Below are 20,627 nucleotides of genomic sequence, written 5' to 3' on the forward strand. Positions count from 1 at the left end.
CAAACAATTATCTAAACAGAACAGGCATATCTACGAGATATTAATAGACAATGACCAGAATGTTGTGATTCTTAAGCCCAGTGACAGGAGAGAGAAGATCTTATCAAATAGTAAAAAGTGCATGAAGCATGCAATTTATTACAGCTTGAGAACTGATGCCAAATAGTGATCAAATTAACAAGAGATAACAAAGAAAATTGGTACTTACAGAAGTATTATAAAAGGAGCAGCCCCCAAATATAAATGCTATATTTCCAGCCATTACCAATGCATGTCCATGTCTAAACAGTAAATCAAACAATGATAAATATTATGGGACACTTTCATAATATTGGTTTCACTGAAAAGAGAGACCAGCCATACTGCTATGCCTGCTTACTACAGATTCTCCCACAGAGATGAACAAGGTACTCAAACATGGCCCCAAGCAGTCTAAACTTATTCACAAAAGCCACAACTACAAACATTTATTCCCCCTCTTCTTTCCTGTGTGCCATCATCTCTCATGTTTCTCAAAGTGCTATTGGGTACCAGAGCAGAACAATGTAAGATTGAGGGTGCTGGAAGCAAGCTTTCTTTAACAGAGAAGCACATTTTTGCAATTCAAAATAGATAAATTGGCAATGATCATAACTCAGTGGGTCCTTTCCCGGCAATAAAGTCCTATAAATATGATGGGACTTTCTTTTTCATAAGCATATTTTAAATTAAGTCATATGAACTACTTTAAATTAAGTCATATGAACTACTGTAAAGATTTCCCAGAACTCTTTTTTTTAAAAGAGAAGAAAGCACTAAACCCACATATGGAGCCTGTATAATGCCTGGTTAGGTAGCATTTGTCCATGTGCTGTGTCTTTCTGACTGCCCAAGCCAAAATGATAACAGAGGGTAGGACTCAGCAACTGGAAGGGAGTGTTCTCCTCTGTAGTGTTGGATGGAAAATATAAAAAAGTATCATTGGCTGAAAAGGTTCTGCCTGTGTGATTCTGGAGAGGTGAAAACCACAGAACATGTTCCTCATTGCTCCTTTTACACAGACACTTGAACCAGATTTAACCTCCCTCTGATTAAAAGTTATCCTGGTTGCTCACTCAACTTATGCCAAAATGCTGCTCATAGATGAACTGCCTTTTGTGATAGCACATGTGGCTAAGGTTGCACAGCAGCATATAAGATCTGTTGGCCAAGTTCCCACTAGACAGACATATTCTATGTAATCTTAGATATTATCCTTTTTTGTAACTTTATATATTATCACATTCTACTTAAATTTTAGATACTATTACATTTTTTGTCTTTGGAGATTCTCAGTCAACCAGGTCATGGTTGGCCCAAAGGTGCTTTTTCAAAATGCAACTGGTCTTTCTTTGTTTGTCCAGAAAGTCCAGTTGCCTTTTGAAAAAGCACCTTTGGGATATCACATTTTTTTGTAATGTTAGATGTTTTAGATGATTCTATGTAATGTTAAATACTATTTTACACCTAGACATAAATTGCTCTTTTTGGACTCAAGGATTCTAGTCAGATTGTTTTATAAATGTATTTTAATTTAGTCTTCAATTTTATTTATTGTCTGTTAAGATAGACTTAACAGAGCACTCGTGGATACATTGCTTGTGCTGGTCTAAGACTGTAATGAACTAATTGAGTGACAAGATTGCCTGGAGGTGAGCATGTGCAAGTGAGCATGACTGGAGTAGGCATATGACCTAAAATGAACCATGGGACCAAGGCAGATTCCAGTCCTTGACCTTGTCATTTGCACCCTCATTAGCAAGATGTCATTTATGATGTCCACAGCAGAATTTGGGTCAGAGGAGGAGGAAAACTTTAAAACTAGAATACGGCAACCCTCAAATTATGACCATAACTGAGCCCTGGAAACATGGACTTAAATCATGATCATAAAGTAGGTCACAATGTGACTGGACCTGATTTTACCACTTTTTTGCAATTGTTGTTAATCAAATCCGTTGTCTGCTATGAGGCAGGTTTTGCCAGAAACTGTACATAAAAGCCAGTTTCTGGCAAAAATGCTATAAATCACAGTGATCTTACCGTGGGGCACTGCAAACAGCTGTAAATGGGGGCCAGTTGCCAAGCACCCAAAAGGCAGTGGTATGACCACAAGGGGAGGGGGAGGCAGCAGCAATGTTGGAACTTCAAAGCCAGGTCATAAGTAGATTTTTAAGGGTTCATTATAACGTCAAATGGTTGCTAAGCAATCAGCCATTAGATGAATGCAACTTTAAGCTGCCTCTGCAGCAGGCTGGGAATGAGTTGAAAGGCGCTATCACAGGGATAGGTCCACTAAAAACAGTTACAGTAGTGAGGCAGCTTTTTGCTGCAGTTCATGGGACATGAAGAGAATGCTTTGGGAAGGGAAAGTAACCTCAGTTCCCTTTCACACTGCTACCATCTCTTCTTGCCAAGCCCTCCAAAGCTGTGTGAGGAGGATCTGCAATCACTCACATCTATTAAAACCAGGAGCAAAAACTTGCAAGTATTCCCTGAACTTCTACAGACCCTGCAGTAATAACAAGAATAGGGAAAATAAACATACCCAGCAATGAAGAAAAGTAGATGAAATCACTTGCACATGATCCATGTAAATACCTTTCTATGTGTAAGCTTACTACGCATTTATTTGTCTGTCTGCACTAAAATAAAATTCTAGGTCCTTACGGGGAGGGAGCTGAAAATCCTTCGAGCAACTTTCCCTTGGAAGACAAAAGCAGAAAGGCCACAGGCCAGGAGTTAGAAGGTGGCTTGAGTTGGAGTTTCCACAAAGGAGGAAACAGATTGCCCACAGGCTTCAGAGAACTGAAGGTTCTCCAAAAATCAAACTTATTATAGTTTCACTACAATTTCAAAAACAGCACAGCTGACACAGAACTAAATTGGCTCAGCTGCTAAGGTTATATAATCACAAGGAACTGGAATCAATCTTACAGCAATATAAACTTTAGGAGGAGCTAGAAATTGTAGAGCATAAGTCATTTCTTTGTCTGCGTTTTTTTCCAGTTCAAAAATATCTTCTTTCACACACAAAGTCTTTCTCTATATCAGGGGTGTCACGGCCTGCGGGTTGGTTGTATCATGCGGAGGCTGCGCCCACCCCAGCTCCGACAATGGGAAAAAAGTCGCAATACATTGCAACACGTTACGTGACCCAGCGAGTTTGACACCAATGCTCTACATAATTCTCATTGGGAGAGGATAAAAGATGAGGCATTGATCTTAAGTCTCTGTTGATCATTGGTAAGTCTTACTATCAAGAGCAATGGCCTGTTATTTGGTTTCCATGATACGTTATGCATGGCTATCCCTTATTACGACTGTTCTCTTAGAATTAAGAATTGGGGTGGGAGTGCGGAAGCAGGGAGATTATTTAAATTTGGGGGGATCCCTAAGAAATTATTTAAGCCTTAGAAAAATATATCAGCAATAGGATGAAATATGTAAGAAATAAGTGCCTGTGATGACTACAACTAACATATCTGATATTTGGAAGAAGTTTCATATCACTTTATACTCAGTTTTATAAAATCATACTTATGTTACATAAACACACAAAACAATACTATATATTAATTATATATTAATACATATTATATAATATACAATATATGATATACAAAAATAAAATGTATAACTCTTATGCCCACTGAACAAGGATATTATGGAAACTATACTGGTGTGCACGCACATATACATGCTTTGTAGATATAACTATTAATCAAGAAAATCTACAAAACAGATTTCACATAGGCCAAGAATAGTTTTCTTGAGCTAACCACAGTCATACTATCAGATTTTTATTCCCAATAAACTTATTTATATATTAAATTCTAATCCAAGGTAGCCAAGAAAAAGGAATATAACAGTTCACTGAATATTTTAGTACTATATCTCAGTACAGAGATATAATGCAGAGATATAAATTAAGACTGTTTTCTTTTGTTTTTTTTTTAACCAGTATGCCATACCTAGGAGTTGGAGGATTTCCATGCACTTCCTTTTTACTCCAGTATCCACTTGCGAATGCCATTTAAGAAGGCTGTATTTGGGGAAGAAAATAATGGATTATTCTGACAGTATATAATGGAATTTCTGTTGGTGTTCACTAATAAATACTATGTCTGGGATGAGATCTGTCAATGTGTATTTGGAAAATGTTTCCACTAGGAAAAGTGAACAGGACTGACAAGTTCCTAGTTTAATTGAAAATTCATTCCAGGGATTGTTTCAATTTTTAGAAGCAACTTTTATATGGAAGAAAAGGAAGAGTAATGTCTTCCATATAAAGAGGTAGTTACAGTATGGGAGGGAAACAAATAAATCTTACTGCACATAGAAGAATCTTGGCTTTCATCCTCTATCTTCAGTTCAACTTTTACCAACATGATCCATTTGAATGTGTCTAAATGCAACTCACAAAACATCTACCTAGCATGACCAAAGGGAAATTCTGACAGGAAAATATGGCAGGGATAGACTTCAACATATCTAAACATCGTCAAGCAAAAAAGTATTATCGATTAACAGAGTATTATCGTATTCAGTAAAACTGATATAAGTAATGGTTCTGTTGCAATCTTCTCTGTAATTTGTTAGTTTAAGTTCTCCAATAATGACAAAGCATAAATAGAATTGAATCCCCTCCCCCGTTTATTTTTTTCTCTATATTCTACTCACCCCTCTGATTCTGTTTCTTTAGAAATGCAGGAATTAATGTCTGCAACTTCAGTAAGCCTCCCAATTTTAATTCCACCAATTTTATCAACCTCTTTACCTTCCCTGATTAACAGTTACTATGGTACCAACATACACAGATTGAAATGCACACCTTTATTGTCTTTATAATTCTGATTTATTTCCGGGTTATTTGAAGTCATGGCAACTCAAACAGACACTGACCTTAGTGTACACTCAATACTCTCATCATTCTGTCCTTCTCTAGCAAAAACCTATTGAATGTATGTATGGAAGGTTGCCATTAAAGCAACAGTAGACAATTTTTTAAGTAAAGGATCAATCTTACCTTTGCAAAGACTATAATCATGTACATATTTTCCTATAAGCAGCTGATACATATTCTGTATAGACACTATAAATGCACATAAAATGACGGGTAGTATTAACTGAGGATCAGACTGTAGAACTGTTGGTCCAATGAAGATAAATCTTTATAGGGCTTATAATAGAAGTTTTGTATCTGTCCATCTCTCTGTAACATACTTCTTCTACAGGTGAGCTTGTTTTATAACGAGGTCCTGGTAACTAACTTCCATTTGTTGTTCAATTGCTAATTCGTGTCTGATTCTTCACAACCCCATGGATCATAGCACAACAACCCCCTCTCCCCCTTCCACTATAACTAACTTCCAAAATGCCTCGTTATTGAAAATATTAAATAAAACTACTTGCAGTCGAGGTTTAGCAATATATGGAGGTTAAGTTGCCCATCTCCAATTTAAAATTATTTTCTTCCCCGACTTATCAATATTCTTGGATATGAAAATATATGGGTATGTATATGATGATGAGGATTTATATGTGTTTATCAAGGTACAAGTCAAACTACAGAAATATAAACCAATAAAAATAGTTCATGATTTACTAACCAAACCAATTGGATAGATATTTACAACATAGAGAAGCCAACTGTTGCAACTATACATATTAGCACCACCTTACAACAGAGAAATACATCCACATCAGTGGTGGGATTCAAATATGTGAACAACCGGTTCTCTGCATGGATGCCTGGGCAACAAAAAATTAGCTGCTAGTTCTTCTGAACTGGTGCGAACTGGCTGAATCCCACCACTGATCCACATCCATAGTTCTGTATAACTGTGGCCTGTAGTCCACCTTGTGCTTTCTTCAATGGGAAGAAGAAAACTAATCATACTATAAATTAGCCCAATGTATGAGTCAGGCTTCTATGACTGAAAAGAGAAGACATTTGTAAGCAATTTTTTTCTGTTGACTTTCCAAACAATCAAGTAATTAGAGTAAAATGTATGTATCTCTGTCCCATAAAGCCATATTTTGTTTCTAGCAGACTAATTTTGGCAAAACATATCTAGAAAAAAATCAAATTATTCCAAAGCAACTATGGTTCCTTTTTACTGGAAAGATAAAACAATGTTTGCTGTCATCCTAGTCCAAACACAACGCATCCATTCATCCTTCTATTTACTACATACAATTAATCACTGAAGACAGCAATTTCTTGCCTATCTCCCATGAAATTGTTCTTATCTTTACCCATCTCATGAATGAAAAAGGCTGAGGTCATAGTAATGGAGGCATAAGCAATGTTTTTCTGGCCTCAAGGCAAACTTCTCAGATGTGCCTCCCAATCTTAATATTAGCCACATTATACTACAATAAATAAAAGTGTACCCTGCAGAAAAGCTCAGCTCCTGGTAGGGGAACAAAGTGTGCTCCTACAGTAGTGTTCCAAGGTCTGTGAATGTAACTCTACTCAAATAATGTATAAGGATAAACAAAATAAACTAGGGAAAAACAAGCAGTATAGGCAGAAGGGACATTTCTTATTATGTGAAGGCACATTTTTATTTCTGGTCCTGGATTGGTCTGAATTTTTGACCAAAGCGGGGGGGGGGGGTTAAGCAAGATGCCTTGCCAATGCGTGAAATTATTTAGAAATTGACTTAAGGATGGAAATCATGTTTGGCACGCGAGCTAATGTAAAACTCTGGATTGATTAAGTTCCCAGCAGTCAGTGTTACCATAAACAGAAACACTTAAGCATATTGCTATTAGAGTTGCATTATTAGAGGCATCGGGTGCTAACTGCAATGACACACAAATGATGAAACATGCATCCTGGCCTAATGATACAAATGCCACTCTTAGTGCTTGCATGCAATGTGAGAAGGCCATGTTTAACAAGAAAAACATTGCATTAAGAGATGTTAAAATAGGGTGAAAGTAGATTGCTGTAATAGGTTTTCTCACCAAGTCCGATATCTATATACATGGTTTGGGAAAAAAAATGCAATATCTTTATGTCAGACTATAATACGAAAGCAATAAATATTATTGACGGCTGCCAATTTCTTGTATGAAATGACACTAAAAGAAGGTAGAAGTCCTAGTAAATGATACAGATGCTTCCTCATTTGTCCTTAACCACAGCATGGCCATACCCCAGCAACATCATGACTGCGTTCATTTCATGCCCTGCCCATATCTGAGGCAGCTTAAACTTCTAGAATATAAACTGGGAACAAAACCTATTCCTTACTAGCACTGATGGAACATTGGTAATAAAACGTCTGCAAGAAAACAACAAAGCTTACAGCACAGAGCACCCCTCAGCTTCTCCTTACCTGCTCCAATCATATTGTAGTGCTTTCTAATCACAACATGTTTGCTGTGAATAGTTTCAGGGATTGTGATCTACTTAGCTCTTATTGGCCACTTCTATCTACTGTGAGAACACTCCATTCCCTGTGGTTGTTGAGCTCTTCCTTCCGCGGTTTGGGTTGGATTGCAAGGCAGGCTCCTGGAGATGCATCTGTCCAAGCAATATCTGACTGCTGCTTTCAATAGTGCTTATCAGGTCTTACACAGCCTCCTTATATACAGGGTTAGAGATCTTGTAAGAGAGCATTGGACCTGTTTTTAAAAACTAGTTAATGTTTCTAAAAGAGTCTGATCCTGCCTTATACAGGCTGAGTTAACAGGAAAATGAAAGCCAGGTTCTGCTGCTATGTGTTACAGGCATTACAGGTTTTCTACAGTTTGGGCTGACAGTAGTTTTCTCATTTTTTAAAAAATTATTATTTCTGAGGGCCTTTGCAAAAATGCTATCACTCTGGTCAATGACCTAAGGCCAGGCTGACACTGCTGCAGTTTCCATGACTTTGTGCAGTGCTTCACAACTATTTACTTATTACTTTTCAGAGAATTAACAATATTATATCCCTCTTGGAGAGAGAGCGGGCATCACTGTGCCCGTTCCATACCAGCTTTATTAGCAGTAGGTGCTATGGTGATGACTACTGTTGTTACAAGTAAGCCACTCAGATTTGTGTGACTCAAGATGTCTGCTCTAAGATTCAAGTTCTCTTTGACTATTATCTAGCTACTTCTGGTTGCTGCTAGACTTGAGGTCAATTGCTTCTGCCTTAATGCCGTTTGGGCTGGATGCATCTTACCTGTCAGCAGTGCTGTTTCTCAATTTAGTCCGTTTTCAGAAAAGCATTATACAGAAACAGCTTGGATGACAGGTACAAGACACAAAGGCAAGCTCTACAGAAGATCAGGAACTCTTTTTTGCTTCACCTTGCATCCCGCTACCTCCCCTTAGCACTTGCCATAGGTGACATGGGTAATTGGAGAAATGCTAAACCTGCATTCAAAAATCAATTTAAATTCACCCAATCTCATCCTGCTTCATGTTAGGGAGAGAGATTGGTGGCTTTCCCGCTGGTAGATGATGCTTGTTAAAGAGAAATAAAGAGACTCTCTTTCCTGATTTCTGGACGTTTCTTCCTTGTCTGTAAGCAAAGCACCATTTGCTGGAATAACAATGGCAGAATAGGAAATGCCTGGAATTGATGGAATGGGGAAGGTGGTGGAATGAACAATTTATGCCTGCATACTTTCCTGCAGGTTCAAGAAGTGGTGGACACCATTATAGTTATAAGAGCTCTTAGTTAATTCTAAGAAAACAGCAATGTTCAAATTAATTCATAGTCCAAAGATATGTATCTACATAAGTAAATATAATTAATTTATTTGCATAGAACTATAGATTTATTTATGCTTACCTAAAGTAAGTCTTGATATAATCAAGATATTTCTATTCAGAATAAAGTGTTGAATCCATTGTTGGGGAAATAGCTTTATTTTTTAATATTACAAATGCTACAGGCATTTGTAATATTAAAGTCATAGAATGCCCAGAATGGAGTTCCGGCACCTTTTTTTGGCTGGAACCTTGTAGGGTAGGCAAGGTGGGTTGTATGACATGTGTGAGTTCGGCATCTTTTTTTTTTTACAAAAAAAAAAAAGGAATTGCTTTATTGTCTCAAAGGAAACAGCAGTATGATGCAGCTATGAATCCTAACCTTAACCCAGTTGTCCCATTGATTCCGTTTCTTAATAACAAAAACAGATAGTTGTATTTATTGCATCAATACACTGAATTACTGTTGAAGCAGTTTTTATTATTAGCAAACCTAGGCATCAAATGTATTATTGCTGAATATTAACATGCTCTGTTTGACTGTCAGATGCCCTTTTAAACTTTAGCAAGTCAATACAATTCAATAATAATTTTGGAATCCAAATTCCTTCTTTGCCATGTTAATGGCAATTTCTGACCACACAGTACAGCAAATCAGTTAATATCATGACAGAATTAAAAAAAATAAATGTTACTGAATCAGCCTTGCCATTTTATGCTTTGAAGACAGGTATCAAGAAGAATCCAACCTGACATGGAGGAGGGATGAGCTAGAGTCAGTGCTACTGTAAAAGGGCTGGAACTGGTTTTTCCTGAATTCCTTGGAGCCTCATCTAACTGTTCCCAAGAATAGGCTGCCAGATGCGGGAGATTTCTGTATTATAGGCAGTACATAATAGTTAATTCAAGCTCTGCACATGCGGGGGTCTGGTTGTTCATGCCTGAGAACAGTTCCTTCAAAATCATTATTTTTTTAAAAAAACAAATAACTTATGTTTTTAATCGCTACTAATTGCAAAAAGAGTTAAATAAGAGCAAACCTAAGGCAATGTTTAGATAGCACAATTCTAGGAAATCCAGGAATAAAACTGCCTTCAGCAAAATTCCTTCAGTATTGTTGTTAAGAAAAAATTATGAATGTGCCATAAATTTCAAGGAATGGAGAAAGACTGAAGAAAGTCTTTAGTAAGAGTTAACAAGGAGTCCTTGATTTACAGCCATTCATCTAGCAATCATTCAGTCACATCAATGAAGATAGTGACTTACAATTGGTTCTTGCACTTATCACAATTGCAACAGTCCCATGATCACATAATCTAAGTTTGGGTGCTTGGCAACCACCATGTATCTACAATGGTTGCAGCATCCCAGGGTCACGTGATATCCATTTACAACTTTCCCAAGCTGGCTTCCAAGAAGCATAGCCAATGGGAAAAGCTGGATTTGCTTAATAACCACATGATTCACTTAACCATGGCAAAAAATATTATAAAATCAGGCATGATTCATTTAACAACGGACTTGCTTTGCAATGGAAATTCTGGTCCTAGCTATGATTGTAAATTGAGGTCTTACCTGTACACAACTAATTAATAAGCAATAAATTTCAGTATAGCTAAAAATGTAACCGAATAGTGAAGCATCTTGCATCTTACTCCCAATACTTTGTTTACAACAATTATCTTTGACGTGCCTTATGTAATAATAAAAAAATAGTATTGATTTAATAATTTTACATACAGTGCCTTATAGGCTTGTAATGCTATAAAAAATAAAAAGTAAAGCCAATAATGAAAATACATCGAAACAGTATTTAAAAATACACTCAGTACACCTAAACGTGTACAAATAGAGAATGTGAGTACCACGGCATCTTTCTCACTTAGCAAGGGAGGAAAGGTGCAATACATAAAAAAATAAAATGGTGAAAACACCTAATTATTGTCTGAAATTAAGCACACGGAATAAACCGCCAAGATCTCGCTATCCCCGCCCTCCGGGAGATAAACCCCGCCCACGTTGCCTATTGCATTGTATGATTAGCCGCTCCACTTGGCGGAAGCCCCGCCTTCTCCTTATGTGACGTATTTTCCGGTGGGGTGTGGCTTTGGGCGGCCGTCCCCGTGATCCCGGGCAAGCAGGAGGGCGCTTTAGAGAAGCGGGGAGGGGCGCTGCAGCCGAAAGTTGCCGCGGCGCCCTGAGCTTCTCCTTCTCCCGCTGGTTTTTTTTTTTTCCGCCCGCGCATCGCCTGGCCCTTGAGACGGTGGCAGCGAATGAAGGAGCCGGCGGGAGGCCGCCCGGAGCCCCTGCTTCGCCGCCGCTTCCTCCGCCTAGGCAAGATGGGAGCGAAATGAGGCCCGAGCCGAAGCGGCCACCGTCTCCTCCTCCTCCAACCCCGGGTCGGGAAGCGGAGGTGGTGGCCTTGACAGTGGCGGCGGTGGTGGAGAGCGAAGCAGCGGCCCCCGGAGCGAGCGGCGGCGGCGGCAGAAAGTGCGGCAGCCGAATCATGCTGGTCAGGAGAATCGGGTTCAAGCCGGGCGGAGGCGCCTCGGTGAGTGTCTGCGAAGAGACTCCTTCCCTTCCCGCGGCTTCCGCCCGCTGAGGCTCCGGGGAGCTCTGGCCGTCCGGGGGCGGGGGGGATGCTGCGAGTCCCGGGGCGATCGCCCTGCTCGTGGGAGGGGGATGTCGGCCGAGTTCAACGTTGAGAAGCTGCAGCCGGGTGGTGGTGGGGTGGGAGAGGCTGCTCTTTCTCTTTCTCCCCTTCTTCTGCTTTTGGGCCTGCTTGTCTCTGGAATGGTTGCAAGGGCAAGAAAGAGTTTTCCTTCCTCCCCTGTAAAGCCCTGGGGCTGATGGGGTGGGTGGGTGGGTGAAGGTGACAGCTTGGTTGGAAGAGGTCTGCTGCTGCTGCTGCTGGAGTTCTCCTTTAAGCCCATCCCATTTGTTTCAGGAGATCTTGCGGAAAACGCTTTCAGTTTCGAAAGGTTCGCTTTCGGTTTCAGGAAGCTGAACAGAGCGTTTTGCATTTAAAAAAAAAGATCTGGGATGAAGTTCGTAACTTTGGGAGGGGGACAGGACGTGTCTTAGGGATTTTGATAGCATGCCATGGATGGATGGATGGATGGATGGATAGATGGATGATGTGCCATCAAGTCGTTTTTCTTCAAATGGCCCCATAGTTTTTCTCCATGACAACCCATCCCTATATAACCTGGGCTTTCACGTCTTCCAGTGATGCACCCATCACAACTATAACAGTCCATCCACCTTGCTGCTGGTCATCCTGTTCTTTCTCTTCCCACCTTTCCCAGCATTAGAGCCTCTTCCATAGAGCGTGGGTCAGGCCACAGATACTTATACAAATTTGTCTTTGCGATTTTCATCATAAAATAGCTCCATGGTGGGATCCAATGCTCTCCAAAAGCAAATTTGTATATATCTTCCTGCCACTCCTCTAATTGCAACCCTGTTCATTACACCACTGATCAAATTACAACAATCATCTCTATACGTTTGGGTTAAGTTTTCCCTAATATATGAATGGAAATCTAGATAAGAGTGGTCTATGATCTCTTGCTAGTTTTGCTTTCTAAGAATGCTGTGGTTAGCACACATAAAGAAAATTGAAAAATAAGAATCGTACTCGGAGAATGATACAATAATTACTTTACCATAAAACAAGATCTTGCAGCTATTTATATTATACAATATATTAGTGAATTAGGTAAATATGAAAGTATCTTATGTGTTTGTGTGTTAATAAAATCTTGGTTACCTGATGGACTCTCAGTATTTTGAAAATGGCAGAGTAGGCCTTCTACTAGCAATTTACATTAAATTATTAATTTTTATAAACTTTAGAAGCATTAAATACAAAACAGTTAAATAAGGAGCAATAATTTTCACTTCTCATGCATCCTCAGTAACTGTTCTGGAGAATCCCTCAAGTGCATTGTGGATTGTTTTTAATTCTTATAGATATTTGTTACATTTTGATTAAATATTTGTTGTATATATCAATGCTTTTTTGGTAAGTTTTATTATTTGGTTGTTAGTTCGCTGACATGTTTAGAGATAAGTGGAATACAAATGTCTGTAAATAGGGCATCATGATAAAATGTTGGTAATACATAGGATTCTAAAGTGTGAAGGAAGACATTTTATTATGTAAAATCTGTTCAGATATATTGTGTTTTTGAATTGTCATTAAACGGGGAAAGAGATTTTACAGACAGATGCAAGCTAAGGATGTTATCTTTATAAACTGAAATTGTGACATTTTTGCCATCCCTTCATTCATAAGTGGCCATCTTGGAAGGGTTGCAACAAGGCATCTACAGAATCAGAACATCTTTTGCTTCATACAATGGCAAGCATAACTCCCCACAAAACCTATTATGAAAAACCAAAAGTTTCTGTCGCTTTTAATATATAAATTGTTGTTACAGAAATAAATCTTTAAGTTTTGTATATTATTAATATTGCTTTTTTTTTTAAATTAACAGCAAGGTATTGGCCGACCAAGTGTCTACCATGCTGTTATTGTGATCTTCCTTGAGTTTTTTGCTTGGGGGCTTCTCACAACACCCATGCTCACGGTAAGTTTGCAGATCCCATCAGCTGCAACCTCATTGGCATTTTTCTTGTGGAAGGAACCTTTCTTTTCTCTGCTGGTCGGAAGAAATGCCTTTTCTCAAAGCTGTTTTGTGGCTAACAGGGACTTTCAACAAATAGGGCTTCAAAGGCTATGAGCCACATTGTGGATTTCAGGAGAGGTGGGAAATCTTCATAGGTGTCTGGAAGAACACAGAAACTTATCAGGAATCCAAAACACATCCAGGAATTAGGCTATTCCAGACTGGACGTCAGTTGTGCTTGCCTTGCCACCCAATGCAGAGAGAACATAAATTTCTTGAAACAAAATCCAAGGCAGTTACCAATATAAGAAGCATATCTTAAAAAAATCTGTGATAAGTTAGCAGGATTTTGGAGAAATAAAATATGTTAAATTTTATACTGGAAAGCAGGAATTTTCTTAATTAAAATACTAGCTTTGCATCATTAGATAAAATTAATATACCAGTTTTGTACCATTAGATATGGAACTTTGGGTTCCAAGGCAATTCTCATCTACTCCAAGGCTGGTATTTAACTATGTATGTGAATGCTGCTAGTGTCTCATTGCTTAGAACAAAGAACACTCTCATAATTGTTTACTTCTTTTAGGCAATACATTTTTTCTATCATTGCTATAAAACCTTTAGTTCTACTTACTGTCAATTGTGTTCTTATTTGCTGAGATACTATAGTACTTAAAATATAGTAGTGATAGGGTTTTAATTATAATTTATGAAAGTCAGGTAACACTGTTCTTGTCAAAACCCATCCATTCATGGGTATCAATTCCCTATAGGTTGAAGGTCAGCTGAGTTTTGGGAATGGCTTGTCAGCTTGCACGTAAGAATTGTTCTCAAACTGAGAAGGCATTCTATGTAATGAACATTTTAATTTCTTTTCCTGTGCTGCTTGGAACGAGTGTTTTCAATATACACGATACCCAAAGCAAATTCTGCATTTTTTCCCCTTCCTTTCTCACAACCAAAATAGCTGTTGCCATGTCTGTTATAAGAAGATTGTGGGAGAGATGCAGATACATCTCATACTGATGTTCTATAGCTTGTGATACATTTGTATCACATTTCATGCAACTGGAAATGTGCATATAATTATCCTTTTTGTTGTCTTATTCTACATATAATGTATAACCTTAATATTGCAGTTGTTTAAACATTAATAAGTTAAGTATTTGCAAGACCGCCTACTACCTCATAGTTCCCTTCGTCCGGTTAGATCCCACAGGCTGGGCCTCCTTCATGTCCCGTCGGCCAAGCAGTGCCATTTGGCGGGGCCGCGGAGGAGGGCTTTCTCTGTGATGGCGCTCACATCTTGGAACCAGCTCCCCCCCGGAGATTAGGACCGCTCCCACCCTGTTGGTTTTCTGTAAGCTGCTTAAGACCTGGCTTTTCCGGCAGGCCTGGGGTTTATAAAATCTGACCCCTGGATGACTGTTATTGGACTGTTTGTTTTGTTATGTTTTATGGTGTTTTTATTGTTAGCCGCCCAGAGTCCTCTGGGAGTGGGGCGGCTTATAAATTTTAAGAATAAATAAATAAGAATAAATATAAATAATATCAGTTTCAGCAACTACTGAAGATATGCTTTTTGGTCTGGAATATTTAATTATGATGGAGCATATGGCTATAATTATTTCTTTAATGGAGGTAGTGATGACTTAATCTGTTAGTTTGGTCCTAGATTTGTGTTCAGTGACGTTTAGCTCAGGAGGAAAGGATTTAGGGGGCAAATTTCTTTAATCTTCAATTCACATTATTGTTCTCAACAACTTCTCCATATTCTGGAGGGCTAGATTAATAATGGTGAGGACTTAGAAGAAGTGCTACTCAAAAACTTGCTGTATTCCCCTCCTATATCTTTGTGTTTCTGTTAGTTTGCAGTTCCCTTCATGAATGTTCTCATGAAGGAGTCTTTGGTTTTGCAGTTATTAAATATGCATTTTCTTAAATTGAGAAATTAGTTTTGAAATGAAATATTTTTCTTATAGGTCTTACATAAAACATTTCCTCAGCATACATTTCTAATGAATGGTCTCATTCAAGGTGTTAAGGTAAGAATATTTTAAGCATTATTATCACATTGATTAACAGAATAGCAATTCTAAATTGGAAATATTACATGATTTATAGTTATAAAAAGGCAGGTACAGGTATAAACACTTTTTTTAAAAAAAAGTAGTTATGTAATTAAAGTTGTGTATATTCCTAAGTATATGTAAGACCAGTTGAACTTAGCAGGCCTTAATTCTCAATGGTTAAAGCTGCACTGATACTTACTAAATTTTAAAAAATGAAGCAATAAAACATCTAAATGAAATTAACAGCATATCAGTTTGATAAATAATCTGACCTCAGCAATTGATTTGTGTGAAATAAGGATGGAGTTTAAACCAGTTTTTGCATTTGTGAACTGTGGCTTGAAAACTTAGTGTCAATAATAGAAGAGCACATGCAAAATGGACAAAGGCGTGCACTAATATTAGCTTAAAAACCAATATAATCAACAGTACAATGTTTGCACCACAACATTAGCAACTATATACCCCTTTTGCATTTGCCTTCATAGATACCTGCCTGCAAAAAGCACACTCTAGAACGGGGGTCTCCAACCCACGGGCTGCAATACTGTACCAGTCCACGGTCTGTGCAAGTAGGCGAAGCTTTATCCGCACATGTGTGGAATCTAGGTAGTGCACAAAACCAACCCCTGGTCTGTGGAAAAATTATTTTCCACAAAACCAGTTCCTGGTACCAAAAAGGTTGGGGACTGCTGATCTACAACATATTTTAACACTTGCAACATGACTGCTAACATTCCAAAGGGCAATAATCTATATGCTACTAAAACTCTTGTTCCCATAACCTTTAGCTAGGTGAAATGGTGCATCATAGGGCAACAGCTTTCGAATCAAGGTACTTCAAACGGACTAACTTACAGGGTGTGTCCAAGATCCATGACTGACCTATGGCATTGAAATTTGGCAAATTTTATAAAACATTTGGTCATAAAATTATCATAAAACAGTTGATGACATTATACAAAGTGTCATAAAACATCCCCCATGCTGGTGTTTGTGCCATACTATACAGTTCAATATGGCCTACTTTCAAGGCAGAAATGTATCCCAACTTTTCCAGTGAAGGCAGTACATTAGAAGTTCTGTCATTGGTGAAGGCATTGAAGACTACTGCAATGCGCTCTACATGGGGCTACCCTTGAAAAATATTCGGAGACTACAGTTGGTCCAGAATGCAGCCGCGCGAGTGATAGTGGGTGCTCCTCGATACACCCACATTACACCTATCCTCCGTGAGCTGCACTGGTTGCCTATTGGTCTCCGGGTCCAATTCAAGGTGTTGGTCATTACCTTTAAAGCCCTATATGGCTCAGGGCCAGGCTATTTGCGAGACCGCCTACTACCTCATAGTTCCCTACGTCCGGTTAGATCCCACAGGCTGGGCTCCTTTGGGCCCCGTCGGCCAAGCAGTGCCATTTGGCGGGGCCGCGGAGGAGGGCCTTCTCTGTGATGGCGCCCACGCTTTGGAATCAGCTCCCCCCGGAGATTAGGACCGCTCCCACCCTGTTGGTCTTCCGTAAGCTACTTAAGACCTGGCTTTTCCGGCAGGCCTGGGGTTTATAAAACCTTACCCCTGGATGATTGTTTTTGTATTGTTGTTTGTTATGTTTTGTGTGTTTTTTATTGTTAGCCGCCCAGAGTCCTTCGGGAATGGGGCAGCTTATAAATTTTAAAAATAAAATAAATAAAATAATAAAATAAAGAATCTGGTAAAGAAATATTTTTGAGAGGATGATTCAACAGATTGCAGGTTGCCTAGTTTGTATAAAAATGTAGCACTATGTCTGATCTAGAAGAACCCCTGATTGGGATCATATGGTTGGATAACTGCTGACTTTTTCTTATTCCTTTCCTCATTATCTCTATCCAATATTACTAGCAGCAGAGTTGGAACCAGATCATGTTGCAGTATTGGCTAGGCCAGAAACATTTGGTTTGGGAGTTGACAGTTGTATTTTGAAAAATATTTTATTAGTCATGCAGTTAGAAAAGCTGAAGTGCTTGAAGAAACATTGCTCAAAATGATCTGATTTTGTTCTAAGAAAAGCCAAAATATTTTCATCCTCAGAGCAAATATGCAGATAGTCGTCACGTAGTGAACTGATTGTCCAGTTGCTAAACACTAGGGTTGCTAAGAGAAATATCACATAACCACAATGGACTTACAATGTCACTTTCCATTTGGTCCATTAAGTGAATCATATGGTTGTTAAGTAAAACATCATATGACCACAACATGCAGTTTTACTTCTGCGTTCTCTGTTAAATCTATTTATTGCCAGATGGCTGGGGAGCATGCAGATGATGATTATGTGTCTGCGGGATGCTGTGACAATTGTTACAGTTTTCTGGTCACAAAGTGCCCAAATGATTTAAATGAGGCATTTGGTAAATGAGGACTTACCTGTACAGATCTTTTTATAGAGATCTTTTTGTTTCAGACTGCTTGACTTGAGATACTTTGAGCTTACAAGAGGTGTTCTGTAGTTGGTGAAAAAATAAAGACCTTGGGGAAACTGGGGGCTAGGATTAGTTTCACTGACTAAGTTGGGCATTTGTGATGCATTGGAGGCACACCAGATGATTTGGAGAGTAGTTCTGGAGACAGCGGAATAAAAGTGAATCAAGGACAGCCTTTGCTTCTTCCTCTTCTAATGGATTCACAGTTATGCGAATTAGTCATGCTGGCTGAGGAATTCTGGGAGTTGAAGTCCACAAGTCATAAAAGAGGCAGGTTTGAAGACCCCTGATATATACTTTTACCTAGTGAACACTCAAGAGATGGAGGGAGGCAGAGATAGTAGAAATGAGCTAGCCCAATGGAATTTTCTTTTCAAATACATTTTCAATATTATGTTCCAGTATTAAAAATCAGATCAATATCAGAAACTGCTGAAATATATGTGAAATAATCTTCTTTGGTATATAGCAGTGGTTCTCAACCTTTTTAATGCCGCAACCCCCAACCGGTTGTAAGTCGAGGGCTACTCAACCGGTCGTAAGTCGAGGACTACTCAACTGATGCAGCACCATTTGCAGAATGGGACTTTTGGCGGGCTCAGCAGGGCAGAGACAGCCTGGACAATTCCTATTGGCTTTTGAAAGCCAATAGAATTAGACTCTAGTCAAGAGAGTCTATTCTATTGGCTTTCAAAAGCCAATAGAATAAAAGGGAATAGCACAGCTAAGGAAAAGGGAAAAAAATGGCGGACTGCATTGTTTGGCGACCCCCGTGAAATGGTCGTTCGACCCCAAATGGGGTCCCGACCCACAGGTTGAGAACAACTAGTATATAGCATGAGTTTTATAATTCTCTAGATACTGACCAACATTTCACTGTTTCATCTACCAGTCTAATTTTTTCTGTTTTAGTCTTCCTTTACTTCAAAGTGACTTGTAGATTATCAAACATTTATGACATAAGGTGTTATGGGTTGGAATATTACAGCTAATTTGCAGATTAAAAGGCTATGTAAGGACAGTTTACCTTGAAAGATCAAATACATACACCATTCTGTTTCTGTGGCACTTTCATTAAATTGATCAGTTGGAGAATAGCTGTGCCTGTTTTTTGTTGGAACTACTTTTACACCTAAGGAAGATTTTCTGTGCTCACCTGAAGTAGCTCATCAGTTAAATTATTCCTTGGAGACTCTTTTATCCAAGTGTTGTGACCTTCATCAACTTTAGCGGTGCCTGAGTTAAGGAATTCTATGCAAAATTAACTATCTTTTATGTATGGGGCCAAGCCCGTGTGGTTTGTTCTTTTTTAAACATTACTAAAGATTATAATATAATAATGGAAAGTAATATAAACTAAAAGAAAAATATGATAGTTTGCTGTGTTTTTCACAGCGCTGTCTTCAGTTCACAATTCTTCTGTGAGCCCCGCAATCCTGGTTTTTCGAAGCAATAATGTCGTAAGATAAATTCTAGGGAAAATTTTCCCCTTCTCAAATTAACTCTCACTGAGTTCTAGTAAAAGGTTTGTGAAATTGCTTTTTACTAAATTTACTCTCTTTGAGTTTTGTGCTTTACGTCACTTGCCAATATGTGTGTATGAATGATGAACTGAATATTATATGCAATACTGGCTGCAGAAAAACCAGGCAAATCTGATCTTAGAATCATAATATTGGAACAGGGCATTTAAACTATTAAGTTCAATGTTCAGTGCTGGTGGCTAAATTAAAGCATGCCAAACAGATACCAGTCTAGCCTGTTGTTGAATACGTACTGTGAAGAATAATCTATCACCACATTGAATAGTGAGTTTCATTGTCCAATGCTGCTGCTGCTATTGCTCCTCCTCCTCCTCTTATTCCTTTCTTTCTTCTTTTCTCTCCTTCCTCCTCCTCCTCTTCCTCCTCTTCCTCCTCTTCCTCCTCCTCCTCCTCCTCCTCCTCCTCCTCCTCTTCCTCTTCCCATTCAGTTGGAATCTGTCTTACAACTTAAATGCATGATTCTGTGTCATGCACAGAATAAGAGAGAATAGGCCTTGGACCTTCTGTGTGGCATTCTTTCAGAACATATCTACCTAAAATAGCCTGTTTGTCAAATGTTTTGCTTGAAGTAATTTACAACATTCCCATAATCAAAGAGGTTGCTGAGATTTGTTCATAATGGATCTGTGCTGACTTCTAATAATTTCTAAAAGCAGTATCACAATAGAAACAGGAGAACTTGCACTGTGTGGTCATCTACTTTAAAAATTCAAACAAATTAAGCTGGGGGGGGGCTGTTAAAAAAATAAGTAGTGAAGACAAGTAAATCACTATTAATCTGATCTACTCACACTGTTTAACAAAAAGACATAGGTTTTTGGATTTTTCGGAGACATTAAGTTATAATAATAGAGTTTAATTACTGGTTTCTTTGTAAAGCCTTCCTTTTTAAAACTGATTTGCCTTTGCTCTTATTAGCTACAGTATTTGTGGCTGGAGTCCTTTGACCAAGCATTTCTTAAACTGCATTTTTTGCAAATATATAGAGCAAATAAAAAGGTTTAAATGAAATTAATTTGCAGACGACACCAAGCTGGCAGGAATAGCCAACTCTCCAGAAGATAGGCTTAAGATATAGAAGGATCTTGACAGACTTGAACATTGGGCGCTATCTAACAAAATGAAATTCAATGGTGAAAAAAGTAAGGTTCTACATTTAGGCAAGAAAAACCAAATGCAC

The 20,627-nt window shown here is 38.6% G+C and overlaps 2 protein-coding genes across 8 annotated transcripts in view; one reads left to right on the forward strand and one right to left on the reverse strand.

Moving 5' to 3' along the window:
* Nucleotides 1-4,827, reverse strand: part of LOC120316147 (tip elongation aberrant protein 1-like) — a 75,367-nt gene extending 70,540 nt beyond the window's left edge. For 4 of the 5 annotated variants that reach the window (XM_039361407.1, XM_039361405.1, XM_039361403.1 and 1 more), the window contains exons 1-3: nt 4,702-4,827; nt 3,993-4,063; nt 209-281 (exon numbers count right to left, since the gene is read on the reverse strand). In XM_039361407.1, the coding sequence (XP_039217341.1) occupies nt 209-281; nt 3,993-4,054 (135 nt within the window). In that variant the 5' untranslated portion in view covers nt 4,055-4,063; nt 4,702-4,827. Of the gene's footprint in view, nt 1-208; nt 282-3,992; nt 4,666-4,701 lie in introns of those variants that run through there. The other variant, XM_039361404.1, reaches the window with a different exon arrangement.
* Nucleotides 1-20,627, forward strand: part of MFSD14B (major facilitator superfamily domain containing 14B) — a 157,819-nt gene that overhangs the window by 115,295 nt on the left and 21,897 nt on the right. For 2 of the 3 annotated variants that reach the window (XM_039361401.1, XM_039361402.1), the window contains exons 3-4: nt 13,237-13,329; nt 15,354-15,416. In XM_039361401.1, the coding sequence (XP_039217335.1) occupies nt 13,321-13,329; nt 15,354-15,416 (72 nt within the window). In that variant the 5' untranslated portion in view covers nt 13,237-13,320. Of the gene's footprint in view, nt 1-10,812; nt 11,286-13,236; nt 13,330-15,353; nt 15,417-20,627 lie in introns of those variants that run through there. The other variant, XM_039361400.1, reaches the window with a different exon arrangement.

The sequence above is a fragment of the Crotalus tigris genome, unplaced genomic scaffold, assembly GCF_016545835.1.
Source record: "Crotalus tigris isolate CLP2741 ecotype Arizona unplaced genomic scaffold, ASM1654583v1 scf7180000019264.1261149, whole genome shotgun sequence".
In the NCBI taxonomy this organism is placed as follows: domain Eukaryota; kingdom Metazoa; phylum Chordata; class Lepidosauria; order Squamata; family Viperidae; genus Crotalus; species Crotalus tigris.